General features: G+C 41.8%; 2 protein-coding genes across 3 annotated transcripts in view; both read right to left on the reverse strand.

Moving 5' to 3' along the window:
- CORIN (corin, serine peptidase) overlaps window positions 1–15,797 on the reverse strand; it is a 329,820-nt gene that overhangs the window by 292,497 nt on the left and 21,526 nt on the right. The gene's annotated exons all lie outside the window — the stretch shown is intronic.
- On the reverse strand, window positions 4,723–7,533 carry LOC149441484 (uncharacterized). The gene is made up of 3 exons (XM_089657283.1): window positions 6,904–7,533; window positions 5,453–6,849; window positions 4,723–5,338 (listed from the first exon to the last, which is right to left on the reverse strand). The coding sequence occupies exons 1-3, from the start codon at window positions 7,531–7,533 to the stop codon at window positions 4,723–4,725; spliced, it is 2,643 nt and encodes an 880-aa protein (XP_089513409.1).

A 15,797-nucleotide genomic window follows, 5' to 3' on the forward strand; every position in this document is an offset into this window, starting at 1 on the left:
AGCTAATTTTTTTCTGGGACAAACGTGGCCTTATTCATGTGGATTTTCTACCCTGTGGTGTCACTATCAACAGTGAATATTACTGTTGTGTTCTGAGTGATATGCATATGTGTCTGCGGAAAAAAGGCCTGGTTTGATCACTAAGGACGTCTTGATTCTCCAGGACAGCGCATGAACTTATACTGCTCACTGTACTACATTGTACAATTTACGCACATTACAGCAACTCGGCTGGGAGGTATTGCCACATCCCACTTACAGCCTGTGATTTCTAAGTCATTTCCACCTATTTTGGACCCCTAAAAGAGTTTATCGGAGGCCAGCATTTCAGCACTGATAACGAAGCACGCTGTCCTAGGATGGTTCGGGCGTACTGACAAATCTTTCTATGACGACACTTTACAGGTATTAGTTAAATACTAGGCTAAGTATATAAATGTAGCAGGGGAGTATGTTGAAAAATAAATGCAGTTTCCACTCCTTGAAAGTTTGTTCTTTTATTATATAAACTCAAATGTCCCATTTTGACTTGAACACCCCCTCGTATAAAGGAACCAGATAACAGTCTAGAGCAGGGGTCTCCAAACTGTTTAAACAAAGGGCCAATATACTGTCTGTTCTGTCTTGGCATCGGTTGTACTTGTGGCGAGATTCGTTTAGACCCAGTCTGTCAGAATGTGTGCAGCAAGTTGAATGATCGCCTTAACAGATAGTTTACTCAATGAATAACAACTTCAGAGGTATTTTCCAATGCTTCTTTATGCTTCAAGGTAACAAAGGTATGAACATAAAGGTGTTTTCATAGGTAAATTTCCAGTGATGTACATAGCCTCCTCACTCTACAGCATCTTGATAACCACTAAACTAAAATGGAGTTACAACAGGAAATGAAGGTGGAAGCAACCAACTATTCAGAAACAGCAGGGGTGTGTGGATGATACCAAATAACATTATAACATAACATGTAAATAACAACTGCTAAACAGTAAAGCTGCGTGGCAGCACACTCCCCGTCTGGTATCGAGAGATACCACTACACAATTATTTCCTTCCTTTTAAAATACTATTAACATTGCATACAGTAAAATACTATCTAACCTTCTCAATTCTGCAAGCTAGCTATATTAGAGGTCTTAAGTGACTCCCTCACATAACACTGAATCAGAATTACTAGAAGCAGGCATAATTAGGACAATCTCAGTGACTGGTCTGAGAAAGGTTTTTGAGTCTCCGTCCTTAACGATCCTGACTTCCACACTTCGGACTTTTCCATCATCACTGGGAATGGCTTTTGTAATAAGTCCAACTGGCCACTGGATCCGGTGAGTTTGCTGGTCTTTTAGCAGGACTAAGTCCCCTTCCTTTAAGTTGGGCTTCTGGGATTGCCACTTTTTACGTCCTTGGAGAAGTGTGAGGTATTCCTTCCTCCATCTGTCCCAGAAACGATCTGCAAGGTATTGAGCGTATCTCCACTGACGTTTATATACGTCCTTTTCATCGAAAATACCTTTTGGCGCTGGAATCTGTCCAATCTTCTGGCTCAATAATGTAGCTGGAGTTAAGATAGTCAGAAATTCTGGGTCTGTAGATACGGCAGCCAATGGTCTTGAGTTGATTATTGGGTTCAGTTTGAATAGTGGGCTACCCCTTGAGACTGGTCTATTGCCTCTCAAACACTTAATCTCTTCTGCAAAGACTTCTTCTTGCACACGACGTATGATGAATAACTCCGCCTTCTCATACTCTAACGCATTGGGTGACTCCTTGCAGGTGTGCCATCCATGACAAGACGATGTCTGGTTGGACTTGCAGAAAATCTGTGCAATATGACTCAATCTTGCTATAGTCTTCACCAATCTTTTCCAAGAAGAGAAACGTTCAAAACGTCTTACCTCCAAGTTTCTTCTTGAGCAGATGTTAGAACTCAATGTTATAACTTCAGGGCGGATTTCTTGATCAGTGTCTGGATCCACCAGGTAAAAATCGATATCTTCTTCTGAGTTTGTAGAAGACTGATCTGTTAAAAACTTGGGTCCTGTAAACCAAATGGTTTGCGTGAGGACAACTGCTGGCACTGACCTCATGGCAATGTCGGCGGGATTCAAACCAGTCGGGACATAGTTCCATTGTTCAGGTCTACTGACTTTTCTTATTCGTTCTACCCTGTTAGCCACGTACACATAGAACCTTCTTACACTGTTGCATATGTAGCCAAGTACGACCTTGCTGTCAGTGTAGTACTTAACCTGATCAATTTCAGTGTCCATTTCGTTTTGCAGGAATTCTGCAACTTTGACAGCTAGGGTTGCTCCACACAATTCTAATCTTGGAATAGTGTGAGCCGGTTTTGGAGCTAACTTGGCTCTTCCTAGAAGAAACCCGACATGGGATCTCCCGGAGGGATCTATGATCTTGAGATAAGCCACGGCCGCTATAGCCTCGGTGGACGCATCACAAAAGATATGAATCTCTTTCCTCTGACTTCTTGAAGTTGAAGTAGGTGAATAGCAGCGTGGGATATTAAGTTCTTCCAATACTTTCAAGGAGTCTCTCCATTTCTCCCATTTAGGTAGTAGGTCTACTGGTAGAGGGGCATCCCAATCTGTCACTCTCTCAGTAAGCTGACGAAGTATGGATCTCCCTTGGACGGTAACTGGAGTCACGAAGCCTAGGGGATCGTAAAGGCTATTTACAGTTGACAGGACTCCTCGTCTGGTGAATGGCTTCTTGGTGTCAGAGACCTGAAAGGTGAATGCATCTGAAGTTACATTCCAGAGTAGACCGAGACTCCTTTGCGTGGGTAGGGCATCTACTCCCAAATCCAAATTCTTCAAATCTTTAGCATGATCTTCTGGATTAAAAGCCTTCATTACTTCACTGCTATTAGATGCGATCTTATGAAGCCTTAAGTTAGCAGTCAACAGGAGCTGTTGAGTTCCTTTTATCAGATTGATGGCTTCTTCAGGTGTTGGGAAGGATTTCAGACCATCATCTACATAGAAATCTCTCTCAATGAATTGCCTGGTGGCAAATCCAAATTCCTTTTCACCTTCCTGTGCTGTTCTTCTCAGTCCATAAGTTGCCACGGCAGGAGATGGACTGTAAGGGACCACCACGCGGTACCACTAGCACTCCACTGGCCAGGCGTCCCCAGCGCACGGTATCTAAGCCCCAGGGTACGTGTTCACCAGAGCCCCTGATGGTGGGGATGGACTTGAAGTACCCCGAGACCAGGTCGTGGCTACTGAGCACGCCTGTCAGTGGTAGCGGTATTCGCCAGGGGCTCCCGCAGGGAAGAGCCTGATGTGAGGAGGTCGGGTGATCCCGTCGGGATGGATGGATGGATGGCTGAGCAAGTGCGTTGTCAAACGGGCCGGGTCGGTAACAGTGGGGACGGAGCAGTACAAGGCAGCGGGCAGAGAGTGGTCGGGTCACACGCCAGGTCAGCAACGGAAGGTCAGATCCAAACGGGGGCATTCAGGAGAGAGGTCAGGCAAAGCAAGGGTCTGGGCAGGAGAAGGCAACAAGGTCAGGTACAATCCGGGTCAATAACTTACTTAGAACAGGTTCGCAGATACAGGATACAAGGAAAGACCAGAAGGCACTGAATGACAGCTCAGGGCCGTTTAAATATCCCGCCCTGCGCTGCCATTGGTGTCACGCGCGCCCGCGGTCCCTACTGCGCATGCGCAAACTCCCTCGCCACGGACGGCCAGGTCTCAGTGCCCGCATTCTGACACGGGGCAGTGCACTGCGCCTGCGCCGAGCCCGTCGCAGCGGGGATTCCTGACATGGACTATTGCCAAAGACATGGACTCTCATGCGATAATCTATCACCTGATCATTAATATCATTGTTGCGGTGCCACAAGAATCTGAGATAATTTCTGTGGTCTTCTTTGACTACGAAACAGTGGAACATCTGTTGGATGTCAGCTGTCACGGCAATGGGTTCCTTCCTGAACCGTATCAACACTCGTACAAGGTTGTTCGTTAGATTTGGACCTGTTAGAAGAACGTTGTTTAAAGAAGTTCCCTTGAACTGAGCGCTTGAGTCGAAGACGATTCTGATTTGCTCCGGTTTACGAGGATGGTAGACTCCAAAGGATGGAAGGTACCAGCATTCCTCACCTTCTTCAAGGTCTGGTGCTGGCTCGGCATGATAGTTATCTAGAATCTTCTGCATGAATGCTAGAAAGTGCTCTTGCATCTCAGGTTTGTTGTGTAGAGTTCTCTTAAGTGCAGCAAATCTGGCTAAAGCTTGTTCTCGATTGTTAGGGAGAGTAAACCTTGGTACACGAAAGGGTAATGGAGCTACCCAACTGTTGGAGTTGTCCTTGAAGAACTCTTCATTCATAATCTTGATGAACTCCTTGTCTTCGACCGAAGGAGCAATCTTGTTGTCATCACAAGTAGTCTGGTACACTGCATCACCAAGATCCTTGTGAGAAGTGAGCTTGCAAGTAATGCCTTGGAGTACTTGATATGGAACTTCAGGACTGAAATCAAGTCTTTCCTTCACATAATAGTGCAATGGACATTTCATCGATCGATAGGTGTATGATCCCTCCACATTAGTTTTGTAGTTTTGTAGGAAGCTACATCCAAGAGCTTGTGAGATTGATCTGAACAAACTTCTCCTATTATCACCCATCCAAGATCAAGTTTCTGGGCATAAGGAGCATCATCTGGACCGTTACATAACTCTCTTATTTTATGAACTCTAGGAATGTCTCTCCCTAGAAGAATCAAGATCTTCGCATCCTTGCTGTGTAGGAATGCATTTAGCAATGTGGCTCAAATGAGGGTGATGACGTGCAACCTCAGGTGTGGGGATCTCTTCTCTGTTGTTCGGTAATTGATCACATTCGATTAGAGTAGGAAGAGGAAACTCTATGTTCTCATATTCTGATGCCACTATGAAGCCATGGGCTCTTCTTCCAGAAGTATTGACCCTTCCTGCGCATGTCTGCAAGGTATAGGACCAGGCCTCTCCATGAATGTTGAATAAGTCAAAGAATTCTGTACTTGCCAACGAGCGATTGCTCTGATCGTCGAGTATGGCATACATTTTTATGGCATTTTGTGGACATCCTTCAGGAAAAACCCTTACAAGACATATCTTGCTGCAAGACTTGCTATGAAGCCCTTCTCCACACACCTCTGTACATCTTGTGGTTACGGGGTTGGCATGTTGCTCGGTTCTCTCCCCGCCATCATCTGAGGTGGTCTTGGGGTTGCTGCTGGGTGAAGGTTTCCTTTTGAACAGGTCTGCATGGAGTGCGTCCACATGCCTCACACTGTTGCACAGGGAACATCTGATGGCGATCTTACAGTCTCTAGCGAAATGATCGGAGGATGCACAACACTTGAAACAGATATTATGTTCTTTGAGAAATGTCTTGCGTTCTTCAATAGGCTTGTCCTAATGTGGTGCATTATGAATGAGACACCGTTGATCAAGCTTGGTATGTTGTAATTTAGTGTCTGTAGCCAAGACGTTGGACGTGATAGCGGTCTTCCTCACGGCAATAGGATGCCTTAAGTCCCTGAATTTACTGTTGGTGGCAATACCCTTTGAAGTAGTTGAAGGAAAGATGGTTGTATCTGGATACAGGAAGCTTGGGTCATTCTTGGTTCTTGCAATCTTCCTGATGAACTCTGCAAAATAGGAAAAGGGGGGAAAAGAAACATGGTGTTCATATTTATACTTTGATCCTACACTAGTCCACTTTCCCTGGAGATGACTAGGCAACTTTGCTACAATAGGATTTACGCCCTGAGCAGTGTCTAAATAGCTAAGACCTGGCAAACTAGGATCTGACTTAGCAATTTCAAGTTCATGAAGGAGGTCACCTAACTCTCTAAGCCTATGATTGTCCTTAACAGAAATCTTAGGAAAGTCTTTTAGTCTCTGGAATAAGGCAGATTCAATGACTTCGGGGCTCCCATAGTCTTGTTCCAGACGTTCCCAGGCAGCATTGAGGCCTGCTTCAAAGTTATAAATGTAGACAGATTTAAGTCTCTTTACTTGTTCTGAAGATTGACGCCCCAACCACCTTATTAGTAAATCAAGTTCTGCTTGAGGTTCAATATCCAAGTTCTTGGTTACCGCCTTAAATGTAGATCTCCAACTCCTATAGTTCTCTGGGTGATCGTCGAATCTAGACAGTCCAGTAGTAATTAACTCTCGCCGAATCATGTACTTGCTGAACTCTGCAATATCAACCCTTTCAGTTTTTACATCCACAGGTGATACTGATGGTGCACCATCTTGGATCATGGTTGGTATCTGATGCTGGCTGATAGGTGGAGAGAAAGGTATTGCAGATGGATTCAATCCAGGTAAGGGTCTGGTGTCTGAAGATCTCTGTGCGTTTGAAGTTGAAGTTAACTGTATTACAGGAGGTATAGAGTTCACTCTGTAGTCTTCTGTTGTGCCCTTGTAATCTCTATTCACATATGGTTGTGGTGGCACATGAGCTGGATAGGTTGGTACACTTAAATTTGTGACACGCGGTAGTTGTGGAGTGTCTCTGTTGGAAGGTGCGTCTGGTTGGTCAGCTTGCTTTGAGGACTTGTTGCCTTCCGATTGACTTTCTGGATGATTATGGGAAGAATCTCCAACTGTAGGTGGAACTGTATCGTCGTGGTTCTGGGTTAAGACAAACTGTAGGGTCCTTTCAACAGGGTCTTGACAAGCAGCCAAGCTGGGACAATATGCTCCTTCTTCTTCTAAAAGGGCTTGTTCCAAGATGGATAATTCTGCTAAGGCTACTTCCTTTTCTCTATTCTTCTGAAGGATTCCTAGCTGAGCCTCTGATTCTGCTTGTATTCGTTTAGCTTGTGCCTTGAAGGTTGCTTCCTTGCATTTAGCTTCTGCTTCCTTGCATTTAGCTTCTGCCTTGAAGGCTGCTTCTCTTTCAGAACAGGTGGCTTGAACCTGGGCTACTGCAACCTTTTGGCGAGCTTTGAGTATTTGGTCGCTCAATGTTGACCTTACAGAGCAGGACCGCAATGACTTAGAAGATGATTTATGATATGAGCGGGCAGATCTATTTGATTTTCCTGAAAGTCTGGAAGAAGCAGATATACAGGATGTAGTTTCATGTAGTTGTGCTAATCTACCCTCTACCTGTGTCTTTGCTTCAATATAAGTGATATGTCTCTGCTTGTCAATAGCAATAAAGTTCTTTAATTCTATTGAAGCTTCCTCTATATTGGAATGTGACAAAAGGGAAGAGTACTTTTCAGAAAGTCTTTTATAATTCTCAAATGCCTTCTTAACCCTTGAGAGGGCAGTGTTCAATTGCTCAGAATTGTTGCTAGTTTCATTACTGGCTGTTATACAACTTAAAGTTTTCTCCCATAATGCAGTCAGGTTACTGTATGTCTCTTCCTTACTTGCATCATAAGCCTCCCTTGCCTTCAAAGATGGATGAGGGGCTCTAACAGGACGGGCAGAATGCAGCATGGTGTCTGTTGTATCTTGATTACATGCAGGTGACTCATGAGTGGGATCTCTGTCAGACATAATGACAAGTGCTGTAGTTTTAGTGTCTTGTTGGAAATCTGCAGAAGCTCAGCTCTGTAGGTAGTTACTTTTATTTGCAAGCAGGCTGAGCTGGGGAGCTGAACATTTGTATCAATGAGGCAGCTAGAGCAGCAGCCTGACTCACACTGGATGCTCCACTCAGTGCACAGACAAGATTACTGTTCTTCATACAGGAGAATGGTTACTCACAGTTCTGAAGCTGCAGGGATGGCTGTGTGATGAATTCTCATGGAGATTTACTGGAAATTTACTGTTCTGTCTTGGCATCGGTTGTACTTGTGGTGAGATTCGTTTAGACCCAGTCTGTCAGAATGTGTGCAGCAAGTTGAATGATCGCCTTAACAGATAGTTTACTCAATGAATAACAACTTCAGAGGTATTTTCCAATGCTTCTTTATGCTTCAAGGTAACAAAGGTATGAACATAAAGGTGTTTTCATAGGTAAATTTCCAGTGATGTACATAGCCTCCTCACTCTACAGCATCTTGATAACCACTAAACTAAAATGGAGTTACAACAGGAAATGAAGGTGGAAGCAACCAACTAGTCAGAAACAGCAGGGGTGTGTGGATGATACCAAATAACATTATAACATAACATGTAAATAACAACTGCTAAACAGTAAAGCTGCGTGGCAGCACACTGTCCTTCAGACTTTAGGAGGGCCAGTTTAGGGCCAGTGAGGATAGAAAATGTCCTGGCCCCTGCATCAGTTAAAATAAACATGGCCTCAGGGTTGTTGGTCAGCAGGAGGAGGAGTGCCCCACCATTGGTATTAGTGGGAAAAATAGTACACCATCATTGGTTTCATGGGAAAAAGCACTGCTCCATTGTTGGTCTCAGTGGGAGGAATAGTGCCCTAAGGGCTGGATAAAGGGTAGCAAAGGGCCACATACGGCCCTCGGGCCGCGGTTTGGAGTTTTTGATATTTGTCCTATTTCATCTGTAAACCGCCATCTAGATGAATATACAGTGAATAAAGCTCAAAATCCTTCTAATAGCTTTTATTTCCATACACACAAATGCATTGGGAACACTACACATTCTATTCCAAATCAAAACATGAAGAATAATATATCAAATTTGTGTTGTTCCTCTAAAAAAATTCAAGAAAAGTGAATATTAGACTGTTCAAAAGAATAGCAGTGTTTGTATTCTTCTTTACAAACTCAAACATTCACTATATAAACTGAAAAATGTTTGAAGATTTTGCTTTCCTTTGAATCACTTAATTAATATTTAGTTGTATAAGCACTGTTTCTGAGAACTGCTGTACATCTGTGTTGCATGGAGTCAACCAACTTCTGGCACCTGTGAACAGGTATTCCAGCCCAGGATGATTGGACTACATTCCACAGTTCTTCTCTATTTCTTGGTTTTGCCTCAGAAACTGCATTTTTGATGTCACCCCACAAGTTTTCTTGTGGATTAAGATCCGGGGATTGGGCTGGCCACTCCATAACGTCAATCTTGTTGGTCTGGAACCAAGATGTTGCTCGTTTACTGGTGTGTTTGGGGTCGTTGTCTTGTTGGAACACCCATTTCAAGGGCATTTCCTCTTCAGCATAAGGCAGCATGACCTCTTCAAGTATTCTGATGTATTCAAACTGATCCATGATCCCTGGTATGCGATAAATAGGCCCAACACCGTAGTATGAGAAACATCCCCATATCATGATGCTTGCGCAACCATGCTTCACTGTCTTCACAGTGTACTGTGGCTTGAATTCAGTGTTTGGGGGTCGTCTGACAAACTGTCTCCGGCCACTAGACCCAAAAAGAACAATCTTACTTTCATCAGTCCACAAAATGTTGCGCCATTTCTCTTTAGGCCAGTCAATGTGTTCTTTGGCAAATTGTAACCTCTTCAGCACGTCTTTTTTTTCAACAGTGGGACTTTGCGGGGGCTTCTTGCAGATCGCTTGGCTTCACATAGGCGTCTTCTAATTGTAACAGTACTCACAGGTAACTTTACACCTTCTTTGATCTTCCTGGAGCTGATTGTTGGCTGAGTCCTTGCCATTTTGGCTATTCTTCTATCCATTCGAATGGTAGTTTTTTGCTTTCTTCCATGTTTCTCAGGTTTTGGTTGTCATTTTAAAGCATTTGCTATCATTTTAGCTGAGCAGCCTATCATTTTCTGCACTTCTTTATATGTTTTTTCCTCTCCAATCAACTTTTTAATCAAGGTACGCTGTTCTTCTGAACAATGTCTGGAACAACCCATTTTCCTCAGAATTTCAGAGAGAAATGCAGTGTAACCAGCATGTACAACATTTACTGCCTTCCTCCCTTAATAAGGGAAATAATTGCCACCTGATTTTCAAAGAATGAATGACCTCACTAATAGAACTCCACACTGCTATTATTTTGAACATGCCCCTTTCAATTAGTGATTCAATTACACAGAATCAGCAGCATGCATGTCATGACTGTTGGGTCTGTTGGATTTCTATTACTCTACTACACCTGCTAGTAAATTATTTGCCATGTAGAAATATCATTTCTACCAAAAACAGTGATTGATCAGGTTAGTGATGTCTGACTGCTATTATTTTGAATACAACTGTAATCCTCAGATTGTCAGCATCCTGGTATTCTTTACAACATAACAAAGCATGCTGTATTAAAAGGACCCCTCAGCCACCCTTCAGTCTACATATAGCATTAAAGATCAATATCAGACATGTGAAAACAGTAAATAAGCTGCCTCTTCATTCTTAGTTCTTAGCAGAACTAATATTTTTTTTGGCCAAGTGCTCTTACCACAGCCCAGCATATTTTCACATAATGATCGACTTACCTCCCAAACTAGCCTCCTCCAGCGACATGTCATTCACACTCCCCCTTGAAGCTTCCCCTCTGCCATCTTCTCCTATCTTCTTCAGGGTCTGAAGTCTTCTGCAGACTGCTCTACCGCATGCCGAAATCATACACTAAGCTAAGCATGCACAGCTGTCAGCGTACAATTAGCAAAAAAAAATGCAAGCAGGCATGGAAAGAGCTTTTATGGCAGAAGGTACATATAAAGTCTCTTCTACTAGAAATACTTACCTGATGGCAGTTTTTTTTATAAATTAAAGGATAAATAACACCCAGAATAAAAATGTAATATACTGTAGTTACCATTCCTTAAATGTGATGACTACATTATTACATTCTTTTTTGGCTAAGAACATTTTCAGTAAGTATAAAAATACCTGCCGATCTTGCCAGAAATGCAGAGTCCTTGTTGCTTCCGGTGAACTGAACTGGAAGCACAAAACTGCCTTAAAGCCTAGCTCCAGGTTTTGTGTTACCATGACATAGTTTGTGTGGGTCAAGCTGGCCCAAGTGAACTATTTCCTACAGTAATAGCTGTGGCCGCTGTCAGTGCTGTATGTAGCATCAGCTGGAGCGGTATGGAGACTTCCTGGCCCATTACTGTACAAAAGTGAATCAGGCTACTCGGGCATTCACAGGAAGACTTGTATTTTATCAATAAATGGTGGTGGTGGTGGTGGATGGAGTGGAGATCTTGATGCCATATGCCACTCCTCCACCTCAGCCAGTCAGAGCAAGCCTTGTAACAGGACAGTCATGACACTATCTGCATGGAGTTTGCATGCTCTTCCTGTACTTGCGAGGATTTACATTGGATAGTATTTTTTCCTCCCACATTCCAAAGACATGCTGGTAGATTAATTTGCTCCTGTCTAAAATTATTTATTACAGGTACTTATATAGCGCCATCAATTTTCACAGCACTTTACATATATTGTACATTCACATCAGTCCCTATCCCTCAAGGGGTGTACAATCTAAGGTCCCTAACTCACATTCATACATACACATACTAGGGCCAATTTAGACAGGAGCCAATTCACCTATCAGCATGTGTTTGGAGTGCAGGAGGAAACCTAAGTACCCAGAGGAAAACCACGCAGGCACAGGGAGAACATTCAAACTCCAGGCAGGTGGTGCCGTGGTTGGGATTCAAACCAACGATCCTAGTACTGTCAGACGGAAGTACTAACCATTTAGCCACTGTGTAAAATTGATCCAAGTGTGATATTCTCCAGAGTACACCTCTGATGGCTGCCTCACCATCTGCCCCAACAACAGATAAAGTGATTTTAGTCCCTGGGAAAAAAAGGGGTATAGAATATACATTAAAATTACAAAATTAAAATAAAAATATGAAAAAACATACTTGATGCAAGGTCCAGTTTAAGTATCACAACCAATAACAGGAGGCCTGCATGTACCTTGAATTGCCAGCATCCCACATTTCAATGTGGGAGTCTCAGTGGCCAAGACAGAGGTACATTATTTCTCTGCTGGATACCAGGGGTGGGCAATGCTTCATCTTCAGAATCAAAGACTGCAGCCACTAGGTGCTCAAGTTTCAGTCTTTGCTAGGCACTAAAGATACATAAATAACACAAAAAACAGTGCAAAAATTAAATAAATAAAAATAATCACAAATAAATTAATGTCCGTGCAAAAATATATATATATATATATATATATATATATATATATATATATAATATTTCAAACATAAGTCCTTATTTTCCCAAAAGGATTTTCAAGACAATGTTCCAAAATGTGCTTCCACCTAATCACCACGTGAAAAATAATATTGACCGCACTCACCAGATGGAGGTGAGTAATAAGCCTCATAGGATATAAGGGATCCTATAGCCCCTCAAGAGGAACTCAAATCACCTTCTTCACCCTGCTTAGATACAGCAATCGACTCCACTCTACTTCTCCATGGAATCCTCAATAATGTGCAAGGAAAGAAAGTCGATTGCTGTATCTAAGCAGGGTGAAGGCGATTTGAGTTCCTCCTGAGGGGCTATAGGATCCCTTATATCCTATGAGGCTTATTACTCACCTCCATCTGGTGAGTGCGGTCAATATTATTTTTCACGTGGTGATTAGGTGGAAGCACATTTTGGAACATTGTCTTGAAAATCCTTTTGGGAAAATAAGGACTTAGGTTTGAAATATTATATATATATATATATATATATATTTTTTTTTTTTTTTTTTTGCACGGACATTTATTTATTTGTGATTATTTTTATTTATTTAATTTTTGCGCTGTTTTTTGTGTTATTCATTATTGGTGGTTTTCACTGGTGCACAGCTGCATAATTGTATACTTTCTTTGATTAGCACTGGGATTTTTTAGTTTGTTTTTACTAAAGATACATGCTGGACACTATGGCTCCTGCTCTTCTAGACTTCGGTTAAACGCATTTTATAGTGCGTCAAGTTTTTTTTAATGCTGAAAAGCTAATGTATATAAACAATTTCTGTACGACCTTTGATATATAAAAGATCTTTTTCCTTTGTATAATGTTGTATCTGAATCTGAACAACAATAAAATGCTCATTCCAAAAGTTCTCTTTTTACCAGAGCATGAGCTAGTTGTGTTTTTATGTTAAGCTTAAAGAACGAACGATTTTCAAATATTTTAATGCAAACAGGAAAGATGGAGGAAAAGTAATATGCAAAGAAGAAACATAGCAGAAATATAATGGACAGGCGGATGGGACACAATGAAATCATCTTGATGCAAAAACAGACCGTTATAGTATCTGATTATACCATGAAAATGTATTAAGAACAGCTATGAGGACAGGAAAGCATGAAGTTCTGTGAAGTCCTGAAACTATATCCAAGATAACACTGCAATAATGAAACATTTTGTTTTATTATTGGATAAGTCGAACATTTCTAGTTTAATATTACTTACTTCATCCCTTCATTTGATTAAAATGCAACTCCATCCAGCCAAAACCTTTTATTGTGTTCAGTAAAGTAAAATAGGGTAAAAGGTCTTGTCTAGTTTCTGGTTCTCATATGTGATTTCATGACATTTTCATTTTATTTAATTTTTTTAAACGTTTCCTAGGTATTGTTACCACCACAGTCTTTAGGCTTGAAGAGGGGATTTAACACCCAAAACTTATTGACTATTTTCTGTAAACTAGTTTCCAAATAAACACATTCTATAATGATCCCAAGCTGTTGAGACCTTTCCTTAAAGTGCTGCTCACATACAGAATCAGCCTTCACACTTCGAGAGGGACCAACAGACCTTGGTTTTCTTCTTAGACTCTTTCAGCTGCCTTAGAAGAGTCGCTGAGAATTTCATGTTTAAGGTAGAAACAATTGAGTACTGTCCGTGATACTTTTTTTATTTGCGCTAACAAACAATTTTAAGAACAAGCTTTCAGGGAGTGTCCCCTTCTTCAGGTCAAAGCAGTACTGATCACAAAGGGTTAGAAGAAATGTTTTGGAGTTTGAAGGAAAAAAAAAAAAAGGAGAACAGATAAGATAAGACTGCACTAATTAGTGCACTAATATGGCTACAATCACCTCAAGCATGTTTAAGGTACAGAGGTTACAACACAAGCCACCCTCTGCTGTCTTTTCCTTCCTGAGTCAGACAGGCATTCTCTCCCTCCTCAGATATGACTTTGCTCTTAGACACATTTCATCCAATGGGCTTAATCATTGGAGGTGGCAAAAAAACACACAGTTAGGTGTAGCTCATGTGAGGCTCCTCAATGCCTAGAAGAAAAAAGCAGATTCCGCTGAGTCTGTGCACCTGCGACCATTCGCTATATATGTGTTCCTGGAGTGGTGTTATTTACACACATGTCCAGGAGACCAGGTATATAATGCACCTAGAAGTGTAGGATACTAGTAGATACCAGAGACCCTCCATACAGCAAGGACTTAAAGTGGTTGTAAACCCTTACATATACCCAGTGAAGTGACTGGCCTCAGGTGACACACAGAGATGAAACAAATCCTCCTACATAAGCTTTACCTGTTAATCTAGTCGTCTCTTCTCTACATCCGAATTTATAAAGCTTGTCTGAGAGTTCAGAAAAAAGGGGGCAGAGAGCTGAAAATACACACTGCAGAACTCAGTGAGGAGAGCTCTGAGTGCTAATTGGAGGGAAGAGACACACTCCCTCCACACAGCTCACAGGAACAGAGCTGAGGCTGTCAATCTGCTGGAGGTCCCTCCCCTGTCATAAACTTTCTCTTGGTGTCAGGAACACTTACCAGATGTGACTCATGCTGATAGCAGAGAAACGAAGCAGCAGACAGAAATTATACCTAATGCTCTTAATTGAGACAATTACACACAATAGAGGGATATGCTTTGTTCATTTTTCATGCCTGAGGTTTACAGTTACTTTAATACATCATTCTATAGAAAAGTAATTACCTTCTTGTTATACTTTTTTTTATGTTAAAAGTTTAACTGTGTCTTTTTTGCTCACTATCTGGACTTGGGAAATTATTTGGACTGCACTGGGAAATTTTGGTCAATTAAGTCATGAAAAAGTAAAAAATTCCTGTTAGGTATATAATGCCCACTCACAGTTACAGCAGCTTCTATGCCCCACAGCCCTAACCCAGCCTAAAAACCCAGGCCATCCCGATGGGGAAAAAAAATACAGAGGGCTTCCAGAAGTATCAGAAGATTCACATAAAGAATTTAAACAATGTACAAACCATCAGTAAATCATTCCCACAGGAAAAGATTAGATGCTAACATATCAAAAACAGCCCTTGTGACGAGTTCACAATTACCCAGCATTAGGATCTGGTGAATCCTTTCTTGTGGATATATTTTACAAATGGTTATGGATACACTTAGATTGTTTAATTTTTATCTGCTAGCGCTTGAAGATTAGAAGTGTCTTTATCATGGAATCTTGATCTTGAAGCTTACTTATTGGGATACATACTGTTGTGTTTTCTCAGCCACCTGCAAAGGTGAATATTGTACAAAAATTAAATTCTTTATTTGAACCCACTTTGTCTTTTTTGTTTTTCAGTATATATTCTCCTGTGAGGATTATCAGTCAGCTGCTTGGTGAAGAATTAATACATACAGGATTTTTGGTGTTGGATCTTAAGTCTGCCCCAGTTTGTATTTGAACTTTGGATTGTACATTCTGATAGGCATAGCTTGTAGTAAGAAAAATGTTTTCCTGTCTTTTCTCACCTTTTGTATTGCTGATTCACTAAGAGTGCACACATACATTGGGCATGGCTGCACTGAACCACACCTGAGTATGATTGTACCCTTTCCCCTGCTGGCCTGCACTCACACTGGGCTATAAGCAAGTGTTTCTGGGCACACCTACATCATCACTTCTGCCAAGCAGACCACAGTGATCATTGCTTCTGCGCCCTATGGAGAGCTCTGTGCTCAGGCACG

The sequence above is a fragment of the Staurois parvus genome, unplaced genomic scaffold, assembly GCF_062004578.1.
Source record: "Staurois parvus isolate SC_StPar_1 unplaced genomic scaffold, SC_StPar_1.0 ptg000980l, whole genome shotgun sequence".
NCBI lineage: Eukaryota > Metazoa > Chordata > Amphibia > Anura > Ranidae > Staurois > Staurois parvus.